The 20,907-nt window shown below is 35.9% G+C and overlaps 1 protein-coding gene across 1 annotated transcript; it reads left to right on the top strand.

The window, feature by feature from the left end:
* On the top strand, nt 1–19,528 carry Dolk (Dolichol kinase). Its single transcript, XM_089641627.1, has 9 exons — nt 1–221; nt 358–605; nt 966–1,186; nt 9,007–9,189; nt 10,921–11,130; nt 12,611–12,685; nt 16,529–16,715; nt 17,174–17,251; nt 17,724–19,528. The coding sequence occupies exons 1-9, from the start codon at nt 145–147 to the stop codon at nt 17,861–17,863; spliced, it is 1,419 nt and encodes a 472-aa protein (XP_089497753.1). The 5' UTR covers nt 1–144; the 3' UTR covers nt 17,864–19,528.
* The last annotated feature ends 1,379 nt before the right edge of the window (nt 19,529–20,907 follow it).

Genomic DNA, 20,907 nt, shown 5'->3' with positions numbered 1-20,907 from the left:
TATTTTGTTCATTTTATGTTTGTTTACCGATCTTTCTGAATACAGATCGAATGTCGAAGCCAAAGTTCAAAGAGAAATCTCTAATCAGCTCTCTGGATTAACTGAGTCATCCATTACATTCCTATACAAATTATAAGTTATAAAATGGCTCTGTTTTCGGTATATAATTGGATAAATAGCGATTTAAAATCGCATTTAGAAGCATTAGGTATTAAAACAAGGTAATTAAATTATGTAAATATTATACTCTACCTATTAACACACCCAAATCTATCGTTAGAAATAAAATATAACACATTCAACCAGTCCCTTTTCATGTGTTTCTCTTTTAGATTAATTCTTTTTTTTACTTTTCAGACCAAATGCAAGCAGTGGATTGTGGGTCTGTCTTCTATTACCAGCATGTCTTTGCACGACGGTTCTTAGATTACCAACCTCCGATACGTTTATTTTAACAGCTGTCTGTTCTTTAGGACTCTGTTTGGCATCCATACTAGTTTCAGTGTTCCCAAATAATATAGCTAAAGGTCACTTAAAGAATTGGGCTGGCTGGCTTATACCAGCAATACTCGTATCACTGTTAGATTGGAGTCTACTGCAAAGAGGTAAGTGGCCTTTTGAAACAATAACATGTGAATAATATAGCAATCCCATTTGGGAAATGTTGTGAGGCTAATGAAAGTAGGATGAGGAAGAGGCGTGAAAAAAGCAAGGTTGGGATGGGAAGTAGGTACCTGCCTATTGAGATCTGGTCACTAAAAATATCCAAAGCCAGTCTTCGACTATTGAACCAAGTGCAAATATCGATCACCATCCAATGGCATTCCAGGATGAAATACACAGTGATGGTTTACCTTCAACAATATTTGTTACACTATATTTTGATGAACTTATTTTAATTCTATAATATTTTGTCAAATAACTTATTTGGAAAAGTTAATCAAGTTCATAATAATTATTTTCAGGTCTGTTGTTTTCTATTTTAACTGGAGTTACTATTTCACTTGGCTTCAAGCACACCCTGTCGTTCGTGTTGAGGAATTGTTCCCTCAGTTTCACCATCGGGGAGGCACTTCTGGTGGTGCAATCTATTGTCTTATTCGTGTACAGTGCGCTACTCAATATCCATACATCTTGGAAACTCACACCTACCGATAAATATGATGTCATTACTTTAATTTTACAGGTAAACTATTGATATATTAATTATATTATTTATTTGCTGTTCCTCAGTCTGTCTGTGCAGACAGAGGAACAATGGCGCATGTTGCTTTTGGCGCTGTTTTTAAAGCAACATGCGCTATTGTTCCTCTGTGCAGACAGAGGAACAATAGCGCATGTTGCTTTTGGCGCTGTTTTTAAAAAAAAGTATGTTTGTCCAGCAGATGGCGCTATTTAAAAAAAGTATGTTTTTACCTGTCACAGGTGACATTAATATAATATAGATATACAAAAACACATCCTTATTCAAATGCAAAGTTGTGTCAAAATTTCAAAGCAATCGGTGAAGAACTTTTGGAGATTTAAGATTTTGAACAAATGAACATTTTTATTTATGTATATAGATATCCACGCATTGGCATTATTTTTATTTATGTATATAGATATCCACGCATTGTCATTATTTTTATTTATGTATATAGATATCCACGCATTGTCATTATTTTTATTTATGTATATAGATATCCACGCATTGTCATTATTTTTATTTATGTATATAGATATCCACGCATTGTCATTATTTTTATTTATGTATATAGATATCCACGCATTGTCATTATTTTTATTTATGTATATAGATATCCACGCATTGTCATTATTTTTATTTATGTATATAGATATCCACGCATTGTCATTATTTTTATTTATGTATATAGATATCCACGCATTGTCATTATTTTGGCATGAATGGAAGGAAAACGACCATCAAAAAGGGTTCTCTTTAATAAACCTGCAGGACGAAGAAGTGTTATAAACATATGCAACCATAGATAATGAATTTGCAACAATAACATTTGGCTGTCATCAGTTGTTTTGTTTTGCTCTATCTAAAATTATTTTTTTTCCATTCTATTTTGTTTTCTGGCCAAAAAAAAGTGTAGTGTGTTGTGCCTTGAGGTTTCTTCTCCCTTCTGATCTTCCAGGAGTCACTTTTCGCTGCTGATTTCCAGATATTTATAAACTTTTTTACTTCTGTCATTTTTCATACTATTATTGTAGTTGTTTACTGTTGTGAATAATGGAGGAAGATTTCCCTCCTGGATCCCCTACAAAGCCCCCAGATCCCTCTCCGGACCCCCCAGACGGGGAAAATGTAGAAATTTCTGACAGTGATTCTGTCATTTTGACTTCTACCAAAAAAAGGAAATTTACTCCTTCTTCCCCGATAAAACTTGACTCGCCTTCGACTTCACAGTCCCCACCAGCACTTTCTCAACTTCCTCCAACAAACTTTTATTCTCTTCATTCCCGTGGCCCATTCATAGTATACGCCCAAAAAACTGAGCAAGGAAAAACCATCCACCCTCTTGAATTTGGCAAATTCCTATCAAATAGCAAGAATCTTTCAATCAAGCCTGGAGGTGTAAAAGCCGAGGGTCGCTTCCGAATCTCCGTCGAATTCCTCTCAGGGTCAGCTGCCAACAGTTTCATCAAAAATATCTTCATTTCATCTAATTCAAAGTTTAAGGCATATATCCCTACTTTCAATGTCACTCGCATGGGCCTGGTCAGAGGTATCTCGACCGATCTGTCCATCGAAGAAATTCTGTCTTCACTTTCAACCCCCCAACACATTGGCAATCCCATAAAAGCCAGGAGGCTAAATTACAAGGACTCCTCTGAGGGTATAATTTCTTGGAAGCCCTCCCAATCTGTCGTTATCACCTTTGAAGGTCAATCTCTTCCCTCCCATATATATTTATTCTTCAACTCATTACCAGTTGAAATGTATACTTATCCCACCACTCAATGTTTCAATTGCTGCCGTTTTGGTCATACCAAAGCTGCATGCAGATCTCAACCCAGATGTTTTAAATGTGGAGAAAACCACGCAGCTGACCAATGTCCTTCTTCCTCCTCACCTAAATGTTTTAACTGCTCAGGCTCACATACAGCTATCAACACATCTTGCCCAGAACAATCTCGCCAAAAAAATATTAAAATTTCTATGGCCTCTCAGAACTTGTCTTTTCTGCAGGCTTCTTAACTATTCCCGCCTGTCAAAAAATCATTTGCTGAGGCTTTATCCAGGAACTCCTCATCCAACCCTCTTCCCTACACTACAACAACTTCTTCTCGTTCAACTAAATTCACATACAAAAACGCTATCTCTAAACCGGCTCCTGGATACGATCAGCAACAACACAACTCACTGCTCTTAAATCCCAATGGTTCACCTCTTTCAAATGCCACAAATGGGTGTGCAAATAATTATAATCCGTCCTCAATGAACTCTCTTAAACTTTCTGAAAAACTCTCCCAAGACAATTCTTCATTTATCCAAACTCTTATTATGCTTCTAATCAGAAGCGGCCCGTGACTGTAATTATCAGCAGTGCATTTCACTTTTAAAATATACCTAGTCTGTAATTTAGGTGGAGCAAATTAATGAATGGGAACACCTACTGCAATTCATTCTATCTTCTAAGTTATATTTGTAAAATAACTGATTAAATAATACAAAATTATCTCGAAAATAAAGGACTCTCAATTCATTGTTGAAAATATAGCGAAACCGTTTGATTTCACCGCGAACGAGTTCCAATGTGTTAATGTTGTTGCGTTAACATTGAACATTAGTATTTCTAAGCGAATCCATTCCAAACGCATTGGATTACGCATGATCAAAGTGATGCAAAATTCACTCGCCGTCAAAGCACTTCGATAATGCATGGATGGGTTATGTATCTGCACTGCTCTAACACGTAATTTGACGTTAAGAGTGTAATCTGTCTCGCTCATGTCACCGTTTCGGCTACTTCGGGCTGTCTCGATACTGCCCGACGCTGTTTTAGTAGTATGGTAAAAGTTGGTTCTGTGCATATCGGGGTATGCACGACCGCTTGCTCTTGGGCGGGATTTTTTTACTAGAAGATAGCTCAAATAATGACCTGACGGGAATTACGAATTTCTTACATGGATCACTGGGGCACAGATGTCGTTGTAATTTGTTATGTGGAGATTGAAGACAAGCAGTGCAATGCACAAATGCACGTACCAAGGAACCGCCTCTGCTTCTAATTGACCTTATTTCTTCTCAAACTAATCTACCGTCCAACGCTGCTACTATTATTTCCACATTAAAATCATTTATTCAAAATGACTCTTCAGGATGTCAGAATACTTCAGTGGAATAGCCGAAGTGCTATTTCTAACAAATCTGACCTCCTTAACCTATTAAATTCCAACATTATTTCTTTGGCTGCTATCTCGGAGACTTGGTTTACTCCATCCACCCACTTTAATGTGGCAGGGTATTCCTGTCTCCGCGACGACCGCCCGAAAGGTTCGGGCGGCGGTGCTGCCCTTTTTATTAAAAAATCCATATCATTTTCCCCAATAAATAATATCAAACCCCCCAATGCTGACTTCCAAATGGTTGCAGCTAAAATAAAGGACACATCCTTTATTTCAGTCTATCTTCCCCCAACAGCCCACTTCAATAAACAAACTTGGTTGCAAATTGTAAGTCAACTAAGCCCTCCTTTCTTTATATTAGGCGATTTTAATGCCTGGGGTTCTGCTTTCTCCGACCGAGATGGTCGAAGTGTGATGGATTTCCTAGATCAATCCAACCTTTTCCTTTTGAATGACGGATCTCCTACTAGGATCTCACGCCCCAGCACAAACCCCAGTGCAGTGGATCTATCGATATGTTCTACTAGTCTGGCTTCTCTCTCCTCGTGGGTGGTGTCCCCCGACCCTTGCTCCAGTGATCATTTCCCGATCACCATTACTTATCAAACTTCTTTCCAATCAGACAAGTCTCATATTTCGACAAAAATTAAAACGAAACACACCAAATGGGATGAATTTAACTCTCATATGGACAAGTTCCTATTAAATTCACCCGCCACCGATATATTTTCCGTCAAAGATGATTATAATAACTTCAAATCAATGCTCATAACTGCAATAAATAAATCAAATCCTCCCCCTAAAACTAAATCTCTCAAAAAAACTCCCTCCAACTCCCTGGTGGGATGAGGAATGTTCCAAAGTAGTAAGAATTCGGAAAGCTAAATCTCTTTCCTATTCTTATATACAAAAACGCTGAATCCAATGCCAAAAGGGTATTGAGGTCAAAAAAAAGATCTGGGTGGTACAACTTCTGCAGTTCAGTATCTCCGAACACTCCAATTTCGGAAGTTTGGTCTATGATCCGAAGATTTAGATCCTCCTTCAGTCACCATCTCCTCGAGCGTCTCATTCTAAATGGATCGATGAATTTTTGGACAAAATTGCCCCCCCTTCTGTACCTAACTTAGATGAAATAACGCCCATCTATAATACTCCTATGTCTAATCATTGGCTAGACTCTCCGTTCACCTTAATTGAGCTAAAAAATTGTTTATCAACAGTCAAGGACTCATCTCCAGGCAGAGATGGTATACCTTACAGCATAATCAAAAATAGTAATGAGAATGTTCTAAACCACTTCTTAAGCATCTTAAATAAAATCTTCCAGACTGGTATAATGCCTGATGACTGGAGTTGTCAAATAATCATCCCTATTTTAAAAACAAACAAATCACCAAATTCTGGATCCAACTACAGGCCAATTGCTCTTTCATCCACCCTCAGTAAACTTTATGAAAAATTAATTAAAAACCGATTAGAATTTTTTGTCGAGAGTAAACAGCTTCTCTCTCCATCTCAATTTGGATTTAGGAATAAAAAATCCACTCAAGATAACCTTGCCATCATCAGTACTGATATTAATTTATCAATTTCTAAATAGGAAGTTTGTCTTGCCGTCTTTATAGATATAGAAGGCGCCTTTGACAATGTTTCCATCCCAATCTTGAAAAAAAACTTCTAGGCCTTGGCCTTCCCCCCATGTTTGTCCAATCTATTATTAATCTATTTCTAGATAGAAAAATTTTCATTGAACTTCCAGATATTTTTCCTCAAAGTAGGTCTATTTGGAAGGGTTTACCACAAGGCGATGTATTGTCCCCCTTACTGTAAATATATACACATATGATATGCATGTCACTATTCCCCCACAAGTAAAAGTTATTGAGTTCACAGATGACATAGCTTTCTTCTTATCATCCAAAATCATCCCTCTCGCCGTCAAATATCTTAACGAAGCCATGAATGCCCTTTGCACATGGCTCACGTTAAATTGTCTTGAACTTTCAATCCAAAAGACTCAGTGTGTCACCTTCTCAAACCGCCATAAAAACCCCCCCGTTCAAATTTTATTTAAAAATTCTCCAATCTCCAATGCTTCTGAAGTAAAATTTTTGGGAGTAACATTTGATAGGAAACTTAAATGGTCTTCCCATATTAATAATTTAGTTACTAAATGCGAAAAAAATTTAAATATCATCAGATCATTATCTGGCGTTTGGTGGGGTGCTCACCCTACTTGCATTAAGTTGCTTTACAACGCACTTATTCGAAGCCATCTAAACTATGCCTGCCCACTTTTTAGTACTGCCTCAAAAAATGTACTTGATAAATTAGACAAAATTCAATCTAAATCTTTGCGAATTATAACTGGAGCGATGCAATTGTCACCCATCAATTCCCTTCAAGTAGAATGTTCTGATCCTCCTCTTTATTTAAGGCGTCAACTATTTGCTGACAAATTTGTTCTTAAATGTTTAAATTCTAAATGTCATCAGGTTATCCCCAGCGTCTCGTTGTTCATTGACTCAACCCATTCATCTACAATCAGAGCTTCAACTAAACCTCTTCCTGACATCTGTAAAAATTTTAAGTCTCTCTCAGAGCTTCACATCATCCAAAATGATCTACTTCCCTTATACAAATTAAAATATAGTCACGTCACCCTATCCCCAATAATAATAGAAGGGATCGGAATCCTTAAAAGTCATTCCAATCTCCCGGCCCGAACTGTCAATAATATGTTCAATGACATTATTTCATCTAAATGGCCCAGCTTTTCTCTTTTATTTACTGATGGATCCAAATCTCCCGACTCTCCTAACTGTGGTATAGGTATTAACGTTTACCACAATAATTCTAATGACAGAATATTTCATTCAATTTCAAATCAATTTTCAATATTTTCAGCCGAGTGCATTGCAATAATAGAATCTCTCAAATATATAATCAAAAATAATTTTGAACATTCCCTCGTTCTCTCTGACTCTCTCAGTTCCCTCCAAAAACTTAAATCCAGTCCTCTTCTTCATCCTGATGATCACTTTGTATGCCTTATTCGAGAGATGATAGCCTCCATTCAAAGCTCTGGTAAAACTGTAACTCTGATTTGGATTCCTGGACATGTTGGTATCATGGGTAATGATATTGCGGATGCCTTGGCAAAACAAGGAGCGTCCAACCCTGTTGTTACCCTCGTAAACCACATTCCCCTATCTGACATTTTTTCCATCATCAAAGATAGATCCCGCAATGTTTGGTCGGAGTATTGGCACATTGCTAGTCAATCCAAGGGAGCCTGCTATGCCTCAATACAAAGGACTATTCCATCAAAACCGTGGTTTCAGCAATTCCCTCATTTTTCCAAAAAAGAAATTTCTTCACTCATTCGAATGAGAATCGGACATTGTTCCGTTCCTTCCCATCTTTTTAAAATTCACGTTGTTGACTTCCCAGATTGTACATTCTGTGGTCTAGAAGTGGGAACTTTAGATCACATATTTTTTGGTTGTCCCTCTCTAAACAAATATCCTCTCTTCTATCAAGCCTTATCTAAAATTGCCTCCCCTCCATTCAACATCTCATCTCTTCTAAGTCTGAACTCGACTCCAATTTTCATTATAATTTTGAAATTTGCCTATTTAAATAAAATTAATATTTAAATTCACCTTTCATTTCTCAATAATTTTAAATGATGGCCAAGAACACCCTTGAAGGGTGAAAGCCAGAAATAATAAGAAAAAAAAAAAAAAAAAAACCATAAATAATAGAAACAAGGGAGATGCGCCATAAACCATTGGTATGAAACTGCTAGCACGAAAGTGTTACCAACATCTTTCACTCATACTACTGCAAATTGCATCTACGCCCAAGATGTTTTTTCCAAAGCGCCCATCTTTGTTTCTACCTATATATCAAATGCATAACTTTCATTGGCTATACCGCTTTGATAGTCTGTGCAGTTTGGTTGTACCTCTGCAGCAATCGGTACACCTCCATACCATAACTCCCATTGTTTCTTTTATCTATGAGGTAAACACTGCAGCCTTTGAGATGAGGAAACAGTAGGATTGGAGGCTTTCCTTAGAGGCTGTTAAGACTCTGTTTTATAAAGAGAAATCCACTTGTAAATTGCCATGAGAGAGAAAAATTGGGAATTTGCAAATTGTATAGATAATCATCTATAGCAATGTAGCAAACGAACCGTTCGCAATAATGTGAATATTAGATCACTCGCTGTATTGTTGGATTGTTGAGGGTGTAGGATCGATCTTAATGCTCAATCAGTCAGTCGATTATTGCATCAATAATGGATGAAGTGATATTGTCCAATTCAGTACAATTAATGTCATCTGTGTCCTTTTAAACAAACATAGAGATCTCTTACACTCACGCTAATCAAAAAACCAAAAGGTCAAAATCAAGCACAGATTTGCACAAACAGGGTTGTTACACCATTCTTTCTCAAACATCATCATCATCACTCCACTGGCTGCGGACCTTAGCCGTTTGCCTCCTGTCGTGCACCAATCCTCCTCCACGCAGTCTATCCACCTCGGTCTGCTCCTCGCTTCCTGGATGCTTCCGGTCACTCGGCCAAAGTCAACATAGATTACGCATCGCCTTAAATATTCCATTTATTTCCAGGTTGGACTCCTAACCACTCTTCTGATAGTGATGAACATATGGATGCGAGATAGGATGGATTTAGGCAAGTTCGTCCTTACAGTAGGTGGTCACTTGACTGTGATGATAGGCATTCTTCATGTACTGCTTAGAAGAAGCTCACTAGTATGGATGTTAACGTTTGTCCTCGATGACTCCAATAAGGTAAGATTTAGAATCTTGATATCGCTCAGGAAACGTCTAAACCTTTATAATGCTAAATCTATCTGTGACTTCACGGATCACATAATGACTCAATGGGCCACTTGATTGCATTTTATTAATCAAGTGCCATTTACATACATGAAATTTACTGACAGTCATAGTGAAATATGGCAAGAAAGGAAATATTCTTTCAATGTTGGTTGGGACTACCCAAGCCCCATCAGATATCCAAATAACCGCTTAATACATGCATATTGTATAATAAATATTCTTTCAATGTTGATTGGGACTACCCAAGCCCCATCAGATATCCAAATAACCGCTTAATACATGCATATTGTATAATAAATATTCAATATTTTTTCGACAGCACAATTGCACGAAAAAAAGCCAACATAATGTGATCCTTAATTAATTATTAAAGTTGTTCCCTGCATTTGCTGGCTGTGGGAGCGTATTTGTACCGAAAGGCTGCGCCTTTTAGACACTAATACAAATGAGTCGTCCCTTGAATGAACAAAATTTAAATATGGCTTATGTATTGTTTGCATACTTAGTTCCTGCCTTTGACACCTTATAGTAGTGCGGTCGGTGCAGCGCGCGCTGCAATTATTGGTTAATATTGGTTAATACTTGCATATTTTTCAAAGCTTTGATTGATTTCTTGCAATAATTTTATAAATTTTAATATTATTTATATTTGTATGCGAGTAAGAGAGGATAGGCAGACAGCCGATTGATCACACATGCAAAGTCGTGTAGATTACGTTAAAAGTGAATCACAGCGGAGATAATATTTTATGTCTTCTCTTCTTTGGCATGGTAGAAAAAACTCTCCCGATTTTCAAGCCTGCTATTTTAACTAATTAACACATCTTTTATATAAACTCCGTACAGGAAGCCGCAGTGTTTCTCCTTTAGGATATGGTATAGATCATCTTTGAGGATGCTGTTCGGATGGAAGAAGTCAACCTGGGTCTTAAAAGACCAATGTTGTAACAGCCGAGCTGTCAAGTACATCATAAAAACAATCAGTTTTCATGCGACATATATCAACCGTCTACTGCTGGGCACAGTTTTCATGCGACATATATCAACCGTCTACTGCTGGGCACAGTTTTCATGCGACATATATCAACCGTCTACTGCTGGGCACAGTTTTCATGCGACATATATCAACCGTCTACTGCTGGGCACAGTTTTCATGCGACATATATCAACCGTCTACTGCTGGGCACAGTTTTCATGCGACATATATCAACCGTCTACTGCTGGGCACAGTTTTCATGCGACATATATCAACCGTCTACTGCTGGGCACAGTTTTCATGCGACATATATCAACCGTCTACTGCTGGGCACAGTTTTGGGATGTCTCCTGTGTGTCGGCAGGGCCCTAAACAACATCTAACAAAGCGTCCTTGAAGTTTTTCTAGCACAAGGCGCCGTTTGGCTTAGGTCCGCCCCTGAGTGTCAGTGCAGAAGGGATAAGTGAAGCTAGTTCTAACTTGTGCAAACACTTCAGAAAGTGTATACATATTAGTATATAATTTATTATTCTATTGTAAATAGCCAATTGTCTATTCTGAAGTCTGAGAAGATAGCTACCGCACCTTTTGCACTAACCAACAATGAATATTATTCATTATTCAATAGATATTGTGAAACTATATTGACTGTTTTAGAGTAATATGTGGTCTATTTTTTTTCATTCTAATATTTTGTATTTCAGGTATGGATGGTAATTTACTGGGCGATTGCATCAACCTTTGGAGGCATCGCTGTAACCGGCCAAATTTTTGCCGGAGCCAGAGCAACTACTTCCCATCGCAAAACATTCCACATTCTCGCCACAATAGTCTACTTGACTGGCTACATTTATGAATGCAATCTCATTTACTTGGCATCTGGCTTAGCATTAGCAGTCCTCATTGCTTTGGAGGTATTTAAATCATTACAAACTAAATAAACATGTAATACGTTGTAAGTAATATTAAAGCAAAACGGTAATGACCCGTTAGTAGCTGAGTTGACAAATATATGCAGGCGTCATGAGTTCAATTCCTTTGCTAACTAAGTCTTCCATCATTGCACAAGCAACTTTTTCCACTTTTCCGTGAACAGCGAACATCAGCGTAGCATCAGACACGCTGCGTCAGTGTCTCCGCGATAGAGAGATAGTGTTATGCACTATACAAATGTATGGGAGAATATTGAACACAGTGTTACTGACACAGCGTCAGTAACACGGTGTCACTAACGCCCAAAGGTAGCATCAGAGCTTGGTTGGTACACGTTGCAGTCGATTTATAGGTTTTATTTGTAATTATTTAAAGAAAATAGATTGTTTCGAAGTTTTTATCAAGAAAGATGATGAGCTTCTTATACTGTTAGTGCAATAACATCCATTATTGTTTGATTTAAGTGTTTCTAGTGTACGAGATCCACACGCCAACCATATCCGAGTGTCTAGAGTTACATTATCACTGCATTTGTATCGAGAGTTTCTTCAGTACGCTCGCATACTTACTGTTGTAAAGTCAATTATGGATAGACATCGAGTCAGTTGTCGCAGTTGCACTTCTTATTAAACAACGTCGAGGTAAAAATAGAAATATTTGGATCATGGACTAGATTAAAAAAGGAGAGAAACATTGGGCTTAATCATCGCGCTTGGGTCCCACTCAGGCGTAGTGTGTTCAATTCCTCGTCTGGCTAAGTCCTCCATCACAACTCAAGCAACATTTTCCGCTTACTGTGGTGGTAGTAGGAGATTTTCAAATATTGTCAGGTTATTCGTAACCCGGGAATGTTTGTCTTTCTTTTAAAAAAAAAAAATTAAAAAATTTTAAAAAAATCAGCTTCTATCTGAACTAAGAAGTTGATAGACAATATAAACTCATTTAATTTTATTAGTTCCTATATTAAGGCAAGTTTGCAAAAACGTTTTGAGCAAACGCTTGTCGTAATGTTCCAAATTTATAGAACCTAAAAATATGGTACAAACAGTGAAATCTAGGTGAATTCATTGGCTTTAAACCGTAGTGCAAAAAATTTGCAAATATTATCATCTCCACCTTGTCCACGTTTATTTTTTTCCGTAATTCATTATTTAAATGCATCCTCCAATTATGTATTTTCCACATAATTGAAGGATGCAATAGTTAAAAAGACTACTTGTGTCCTTACACTTACACTTTACCGCTAGAGTGGACAGCGGTGTACGCACTCAAATACCCGGTGTATACACTCAGTGTCGTAGTGTGTGCGAACCATTATAATGATGGTAGCAGTAGAATTTCGAATATTTTCGGGTTATTTATAATCAGGGAATGTTTGTCTTTATTTTTTAGAAAAAAATAAAATTGTGGTTGTGAATTAAATTGCAATATTAACTTGATTTATGTTAATTTCTGTTTCAGACATTGAGGAAACTGAGAATAGGAAGGGTTTCCGTATTCCTAAATGAAGGTTTTGATTTATTCGCAGATGAAAAGGTAGGTTTAAAATATATCAACAACCACCAGGCAATACTAAAAGCCTGTAAATAATCAGATTCTTTCGGTTAACTATACAACTTAGTTATCGAGATATCCTTAAAGCTGCCAGTACACTTTTCGGCAACGTATTCAGAACCACTTGGCGCATATCGTCCTTTTCGATGACCAACCAATTAGTGTTGATTTTTCGTTCACCCTTCAAATTATCTTGACCGTTGCCAACACGTTTGCCTTATCCATCATAGTCAGCTTCAACCATCTTCTTCTTCGCCATTTTTTGTGGTCACTCTCTTTCGTGCACATTTAGGTAATAATTAAACATGCTGTACAAATAAATTTCTGCGGCTGCGATAGTTTCCACATCCATCTTGATAAAATCGATGGCCGAGCTTACACATGTCTTAGTGCTGTTTTAAGTAAAAACAATTACGTGTTTTGAAAAGCATTTACATATCAAGATTACTTACTTTGTGAATAGATGTTTTATTTATTTATTTATTTATTTACGGACAAATAGTCCATTAACAACATATTAATTACACGAATAAGTTTTATAAACAGAGATGACAGTGAAAGGAGAGCATATATAAATGTGGAGCGAAGACAATAACAATGACAATAATAATATAAAAGTAAGAATGGGAGATAATAATAAGTCAAAGCATGAAGATGGTTCAAAGGGCATTAGAAATTAGACATTGCGTATTGACTGTCGAAAGTCATTTAGGCATATACCACAAAATTCAATGCTTTGACTTGACAGTGAGTTGACAAGTCTCGACATTCTGGACAAAGGAGAATGGTATCCATAATTGGTAGAATGTTGATTGACGAACAGCAATTCATTATTTCGGAGTCTACGGGAAGGGATGTTGAATTGGATAAGTTGCAACAAAGCAGGTGAGTCTGTAATACCATTGATAATCTTAAATATGCAAATCAGATCAGTGTCCCTTCTACGTTTCTCCAAAGAAGAAATGTTTAAAGTTTGTTCAACTTCATCATATGAGTACTCTCCTCTTTCAAGACCCAACCTCCAAGCGATTCCTCGTAGGAAGCGATGTTGTACGGATTCTATGTGACAGATGTGGACAGCATAGAAAGGAGACCAAATAACACTAGCGTATTCAAGGTGAGGGCGAACTAACGAGCAGTAAAGAGTTTTAAGGGTACTTATATGTTTAAAGTCAGAGGTTATTCTATGAACGAAGCCAAGTAGTTTAAGTGATTTGTTAACAATGTTGTTAATGTGCTCACGGAAAGAAAGTTTGCAGTCTAGAGTGACCCCAAGATCCTTGATAGATGTTACAGTAGATAAACAAACATTGTTTAATTTATAATCAAACTGAATAGGTTTTTTGGTTCTATAAAAGGACAAAATTTTACATTTATCAACATTAAGTTCCATGCAGTTTATTTTGCACCAATTATTAAACGAGTCAATATCACGTTGAAAATGTAAGCAGTCAAGGTAGGATTTAATTATCTGAAGAATCTTATTATCATCCGCAAAAAGCCAGAAGCGTGTATGAGAAAAAACTTTGGTGATATCGTTAATAAAAAGGTTGAAGAGAAGCGGGGCCAAATGAGCTCCTTGGGGAACGCCGGACGTTACGTCAATGTTAAAGGATTCAAAGTTGTTTATTTTAACCCTTTGTTTTCTATCGCTCAAGTAAGAGCGAAAGAATGATAACAACGGGTTTCTAATGCCTATAGCATAAAGTTTGGCCATGAGAATCGAGTGATTTACTTTATCAAAGGCTTTGGAGAAATCAGTATAGAGTACGTCAACCTGAGTGTTGTCTTCCAAGGCTTTAACAATGGTATTTGTAAAGGACAATAAATTAGTTGTTGTAGATTTCGCCGATCTAAATCCATGCTGTTCATCAATCAGAACATTTTTGAATATAGGAGTGATTTTCTTTGTAATTATCGACTCAAATATTTTTGGAATACAAGATATAATTGATATTGGTCTGTAATTTTCAATGTTTGACTTGTTCCCGGACTTAAAAATGGGTCGAATATATGAAATTTTCCATGAATCAGCAAATGTTCCAGATGAGAGTGATAAGTTGTACAACATACAAATTGGGTTAGATAATGAATATTTACATTCTTTTAGCAAGATTTCTGGAATGCCATCAGGTCCGGTACTTTTTTTGTTAGAAAGTTTACTTAAAGATTGGTAAACCTCTACAAGTGAGATTTGGCAATCATTCAAGTCAATGTTGTAGTCATAGTTGAGTGGAGGGATGTTGCATGAGGCACCAGAATATACAGAGGAGAAGTGTTTAGCAAAAAGGTTGGCGATGTCAAGACCGTTAGTAGCATGAGTTTCATTATAGTGCATACTAGAAGGAAGATCATTATCAGTACGCTTTTGCGCAACAAATTGCCAAAATTGTTTAGGGTTTTACAGTAATTTTGACTCAGTAACTTCTACATAAGATTTATAGCATTTGGCTGATTCGATTTTGGACAGTTCCCTTAAATGAGAAAATTTTCGATACAAGTTTAAGTTGCCAGTGTCTTTAAATAGCTTATGAGTTTTCTTTTTTTCAATTATTAACTGTTTGAGTTTTGAGCTAAACCAATTTGGAAACTTGGGTTGATAGTAACATCCCTTAGGAACAAACAAATCTATAGCGCGTGAGACGCATTCATTAAATTTAAATACAGCGTCATTAATATCAGATTTTAAAAATAGTACTGACCAATTAATCTGGGAAAGAAATTTGTTCATATTAGAGTAGTCACCATTAAGATATTTGTAGTGATAAGAGGCACTTGGTTTCAAAGAATCTAATTGGAAGAAATTAGTGATGTTAATAGAGAGAGGTGGATGATATTTATCTATAGGTAACAAAGAGACATCAGCTTCACTTACTATGATATTTGGTATGCTAGAAAAAATTAAATCTAGGCAAGAACCTAGATAGTTAGTGACTGGATTTATTTGAAACAGATTCAAGTAGGCAAAAAAATTTACAATTTCAGTAGCTTGTGGGGAAAGATTACTAGTAGGAGTTTTGACACCTTGGTTGTCGTTCAGCCACAATATTTTAGGTAAATTATAATCGCCACAAATAAATAAGGAATCAGCGTTTCTAGAAACATGTTCAGTTAAAGCAGTATGTGACTTATAGACTTCTATCGAAGAGGATGGAGGAATGTAAACACAACCGAGTACAAGTTTTTTGTTACCTAATAGAACACATAGAAACAATTGATCAGACACATTGTTAGATGACTCTAGAATATAGCAATGGTATTTCTTGTCTACACATATCATCACTCCACCACCTTTAAATTTCGCAGAAGAAGTAGAACGGTCACTACGAAAAATGTTATAGTCAAAAAATCCCAACTCAGCAGATGAGATATTATCGGAGAGCCATGTTTCAGTAAAAAATATAAAGTCATATTGACACACACTGACGTTACAGCGAATGGTGTTCAGTTTTGTGTTTAGGCCACGAATATTTTGGTAGTACATTGAGTAGGAATTATTCACAGAACGATTGATCAGGTTCAACCTAAAAAATTAATCCGAGAGAGTTCACGTCTTTCATCAGTCTACCGTCAATTTAAAAAATCCGTTTATTAAAAAAGCCTTTGATAAAATGTGCCAGTACGTATTTTACAGTCCCTACAAAACATTTTAGCTCTATGTGGCTGTCGCATATGTGATCCATCGGCGGCTAACTACGTACATGGATGTCACGTATGTGAGCCATGAAGTTTCAATAAAACACATACATTGTGTCGAAACATACTGCGTGATGGATAAATTGCATGGAAAAGGCCAGCATTGTAAGTGTTTACTACCTTTTTTAGGACGCGGGAGGCCTCTCTCTGACTCCCCTGTACCTGCTCATAGGGATGGCCTGTCCCCTCGCGCTGAGACCTAATTCCTGTTCCTCTGCATCTCTGCTGACTGCCATTAGTGGAATTCTGTCTGTCGGGATTGGAGACACGTGCGCTAGTTACTATGGCAGTCATTACGGAAAGACAATGTGGACAGGTAAAATGAACAGTTAAATACTTTCATAATAATTACCTATACCTATGTAGGCATTAGACTCGTCCTGACTCCCAGAGGCGTGCAATAAAGTGTCTAGACAAGTGCAAACAAGTACATATCAAGCAATAAGAAATTGGAACGGTCCAAAAATATATTATTATAGTCACAATTGATTTCATGCAGCAGTGAATTTTGCTCTTTGAGGGCTTAATTATTTATTTGCTGGTTGAGAATGTATGCTGTGCGTTGTGTTAACTATCTGGATATATAATAATAATAACATAGCATTTGTATAGCGCAGTTTTGTGTTGTTTCACTTCACTTGGATGAAGCTATTGGTTAGTTTGCTTGTTAAAACTTAGATGTTTGCCACACAAATACTTACATTTCGCTGCGTTTTGTTTTCTAAATTGTTTTTTATTCTGTTGACCGCATTAAAGACAATCCTGTTTTTCTAGGATCATGCAAATCGATAGAAGGAACTGTAGCAAATGTGGTTGCCCAATTCATCACGCTTTATTGTCTAAGTTATTTCGGTGAGTTTTTATAACATTATTGGTACCCACTATGAAATATTTAATAATGTGTAAGATTGTATCACTTCCATTGTTACCTCTGTACTGTTTTGTTTCTGTAATATAAATAAAATAAGGTAAATATTTGCTGCCAAAAACTAGTGGGTGGATAATAGTCATAGCGTAGCGGAAAGGGCTTTGGCACCTCAATGGTGATCTTAAGTTTGATTCCTGACTAAATTTTTTTTAAATTATGCTATGCATCATAAATTTTTCTGCATTCTAATAATAAATATATAAAGTTAGAAAAAGCAATCTGTATAGCCCCTATATAATGACCACAAACTTTAACAGATGCACTTATGAATTGTAAACTTTTACAATTATGTACTTTCAAAACGATTTGTTTTGAGAATAATTATTATTGTTATTGGATATTATCTTATAAACACATGACTTTGATTCCTTACTCACGAAGTTGATTGTTTTTCAGGTTTTATTGAATCCAGCGTGCGGATTACAGTTGTATGCATAGCTGCAGTCATAACAAATTCTACAATTGAGGCAAAAACTGACCAAGTTGATAATCTTACGCTCCCACTTTTAACGTACCTGATACTTTTAATGGCGTAATAAAATTGATGTATGTATTTATTGTAGACTGGTTGTTAATGAAAGATCACAAAATAAACAACTAAAGAATATCCACATTGAAAAATGGGATGGAAGTACAGCAAAGGAATGGAAGTTAGCAGTAACAGTTCTTCGTACGATGGGTTCTATCGGCAACAGATATTCCCCAAACTTACTTAAAGAGAAAAATAGTTGAAACTTTGTCTTTATCAAAATTAATTCATTCTTTAACTCCTCCGGCTAATTTGTTCGGTTTTGGGAACAAACAGCAAGTACCCGTAGAGTTAATTTGTTCGCTTTTTTGAACAACTCATAGAAATCGTTGTCTTCCTTACCGTCATAGTTAAAAATACAAACTAAACGGTATTGAAAAGAGAAAAAACCAATCTTTATATTCAAATCTAGAATTTAGAAGACAGGAGAATAATTAAAATGTACACCTCTATCAAACCAAAGGTTCCGACCGGAATTTGATAAAAATTTATGAAAATTTGTGATTTTTTTTTATTAATTATTTTTATTTGAAAAGGCTATAATGTTTAGAATACATTCGATTATTAAAATGTTTTTTTTTTGTTATCAGTAATTTTAGTTTAGTGTTTAGTCGAAAAAACGTGTATATTATTTTGATGTAACTCATTAGGTTAAGCTAGCCTTAGCAATGTAAGCAACAAGACATCGAATTTTCTCTACTTTCTATAGAGAATATAGAAAGTAGAGAAATGAATATAGTAAAATGCATGTATTATATATATAAACCTTCCGGAAGAAATTCTCTATATGATAGGGAAACCCTATCAAAATCTGTTGCGTAGTTTAGAAGAACTATGCGCACAAACAGACACACGCAGATAGCGACTTTATTTTACACTATTTACAGATTTTGAAAGTGTATTTCATCACCTTTCAAAAACAGTTGTTCGAATACGTTCAGAAATATCCTATTAATTTAGATTTTATTGAGAAGCGGAAAAACACACAAATTCTCCAACTTTCTGACACCAGCTTCTTCAAGAAATACAACGGTCAATATGTCAGAGGTCTGAGGGTTAAATATAAAAGCAATTAAAATTTACAGGAATATAATATAAAAATTATTTCAGATTTTTTGAAGCTAGAAATAAGATTAGTCCCTATGGACGCACTGACGTCTGCACCGCGACAGACTTTAAAATCCCCTTGCAAGAATTAGACCGTTTGCTACATTCAGGCGGGAATCGCGCATATTCAAATTAAAGTTGATGATATGTTGCAAGGTATGTTCTTATTTTTATTATAAATTGATATATTACTAGAGATTTTTTAAACTAATTTGTATTTAGATGGCTGATTAGGTGCATGACTTGTCCGTGAACATTGTTGTTGGAGAAATTTTGTATATTCTACAAGTAGTGAGTATCAAAAAAAAACCCAGTCCCTACCATTGAAGAAGTGATCAAGCCGCCACTGGAAGTTAGCATCTAAACACATTTAGTATTTACAATTAATAAATATTCTGTGGTCAATGGTCTGTGGCATCTACATAATAGCATACGCATTCTATCCTCCCACCAAATATTATAAATATGCTTATATTCCAAGGGCAGTAATAGGTCAATTTGTTACCATTAGTCATTTTCAATTTTATTGATGTTAAAATGTTACTTATTTTTATTTTTAATAAAATGTGTGTATAATTTTGCTGTTTGATTCATCTTGATTTAATTCGTCTTGCCCCTTAGTGCATTAGGGTGTACCTTTCACCTTTTGTTTACCAGAATATTATTAAAAAATTATTTCTCTGAATATAACGAGCTATTCTGGGGAAACTACTCATGGTAGTCACTAAATAAATAAATACATTATCTGGTATGACAGTACAATTTGCGCGAAAAATCATTCTGAAAAAAATGTAATTTATTACGAAAATATAATCAGCTGGCGCGCACAGTGAAAATTTTGCATCGGCGATCAAGAAGTTAACCCTTTCTGGACGAATTCAGCATTTTAAGCATTTAAGTCAGTATGGTCATAACCCCGTGATTTACATATGAATCGGGAGTAAATTCGCCTTTGATTATGATTATACCAGGTGTGTGAAATTCTCGAAAATGCAAATTACCTCATTTTAATGACACATTTATTCGAAAATACGTCTTTTCCCAATATTGTTTGAATCTCATATTTTGTCGATTGCTCACTCGTCGAATAGGTAATGATTAACCCGTCTGTTCTTAGCATTCGACCAGGTATGTTTATCTACCTGCTCGAGGGATTGGTACACAAGTATATGGTGACCGTCTTATAAATATATTGTTTTCATAAATCTCAATGCCACATAAGTTTGTTTTGAGTTTTTTTCGGTTTTTGGAAAAAAATAATGCCTCGATTCTCTAGAATTGTTTGTATGAACATGAAGATGATAATTAAGTTGATTAGATAAAAATGATGATAATTTTCAATTACGTCAGTGATCAATCCGAGTGCAATGATTTCGAAGTAAGAACAAGAACAATCAACAAAGTAGATCGTCACCTATTCTCGTAATTATTCGAATCCTGAAGGATGGAAATGAGTTTTCGGAGTTGACAGAACTCCTGAGAGACATCCGTTTGTTACAGGAGAAAAAGCACCTGGACCTAATTTAACCAAAGACTGTAAGGAACCCATTGATTTTTTCAAACAATTTTTGTGCAATGATTTGGTCAACAAATTGTAGAAGAAACTAATACATTTGTGAGAGAAAAAATAATAAGGATCAATGTATTAAATCGCTCCCTTGGAACACTTGGCGAGATGTTACACTTGAAGAATTGTATGCATTTTTAGGAGTCATTATAAACATCGGCCTCATACCTCAACCTAGTTTAAAAGATTATTGGTCAGGGAATTTCGACGGACGTATCTTATTTTTTTTCGCCAATATTCAGAAGAGACGGATTAGTCCAAATGTTTTGGGCACAAGATTTACATTTAATTTATAATAGTTTCAAAAAGCAAGATCTACGATCCAGAGTTTCCAAAGTACACCAATTTTTAATGGATTTAGAGATAATATATTCAGT

The sequence above is a fragment of the Hesperophylax consimilis genome, chromosome 2 (genome assembly GCF_061612785.1).
Source record: "Hesperophylax consimilis isolate HC1 chromosome 2, BYU_Hcon_1.0, whole genome shotgun sequence".
Taxonomy (NCBI): domain Eukaryota; kingdom Metazoa; phylum Arthropoda; class Insecta; order Trichoptera; family Limnephilidae; genus Hesperophylax; species Hesperophylax consimilis.
Note: the sequence above shows the minus strand (reverse complement) of the source record. Positions and strands in the feature narration are given on the sequence as shown.

Bases quoted from the DNA above. Each gene is read 5' to 3' on its own strand.
- Dolk (XM_089641627.1), top strand. From the start codon at position 145: ATGGCTCTGTTTTCGGTATATAATTGGATAAATAGCGATTTAAAATCG. The intron at 222-357 runs GTAATTAAATTA...TTTACTTTTCAG, and splicing joins GCATTAGGTATTAAAACAAG to ACCAAATGCAAGCAGTGGAT. The intron at 606-965 runs GTAAGTGGCCTT...AATTATTTTCAG, and splicing joins TTGGAGTCTACTGCAAAGAG to GTCTGTTGTTTTCTATTTTA.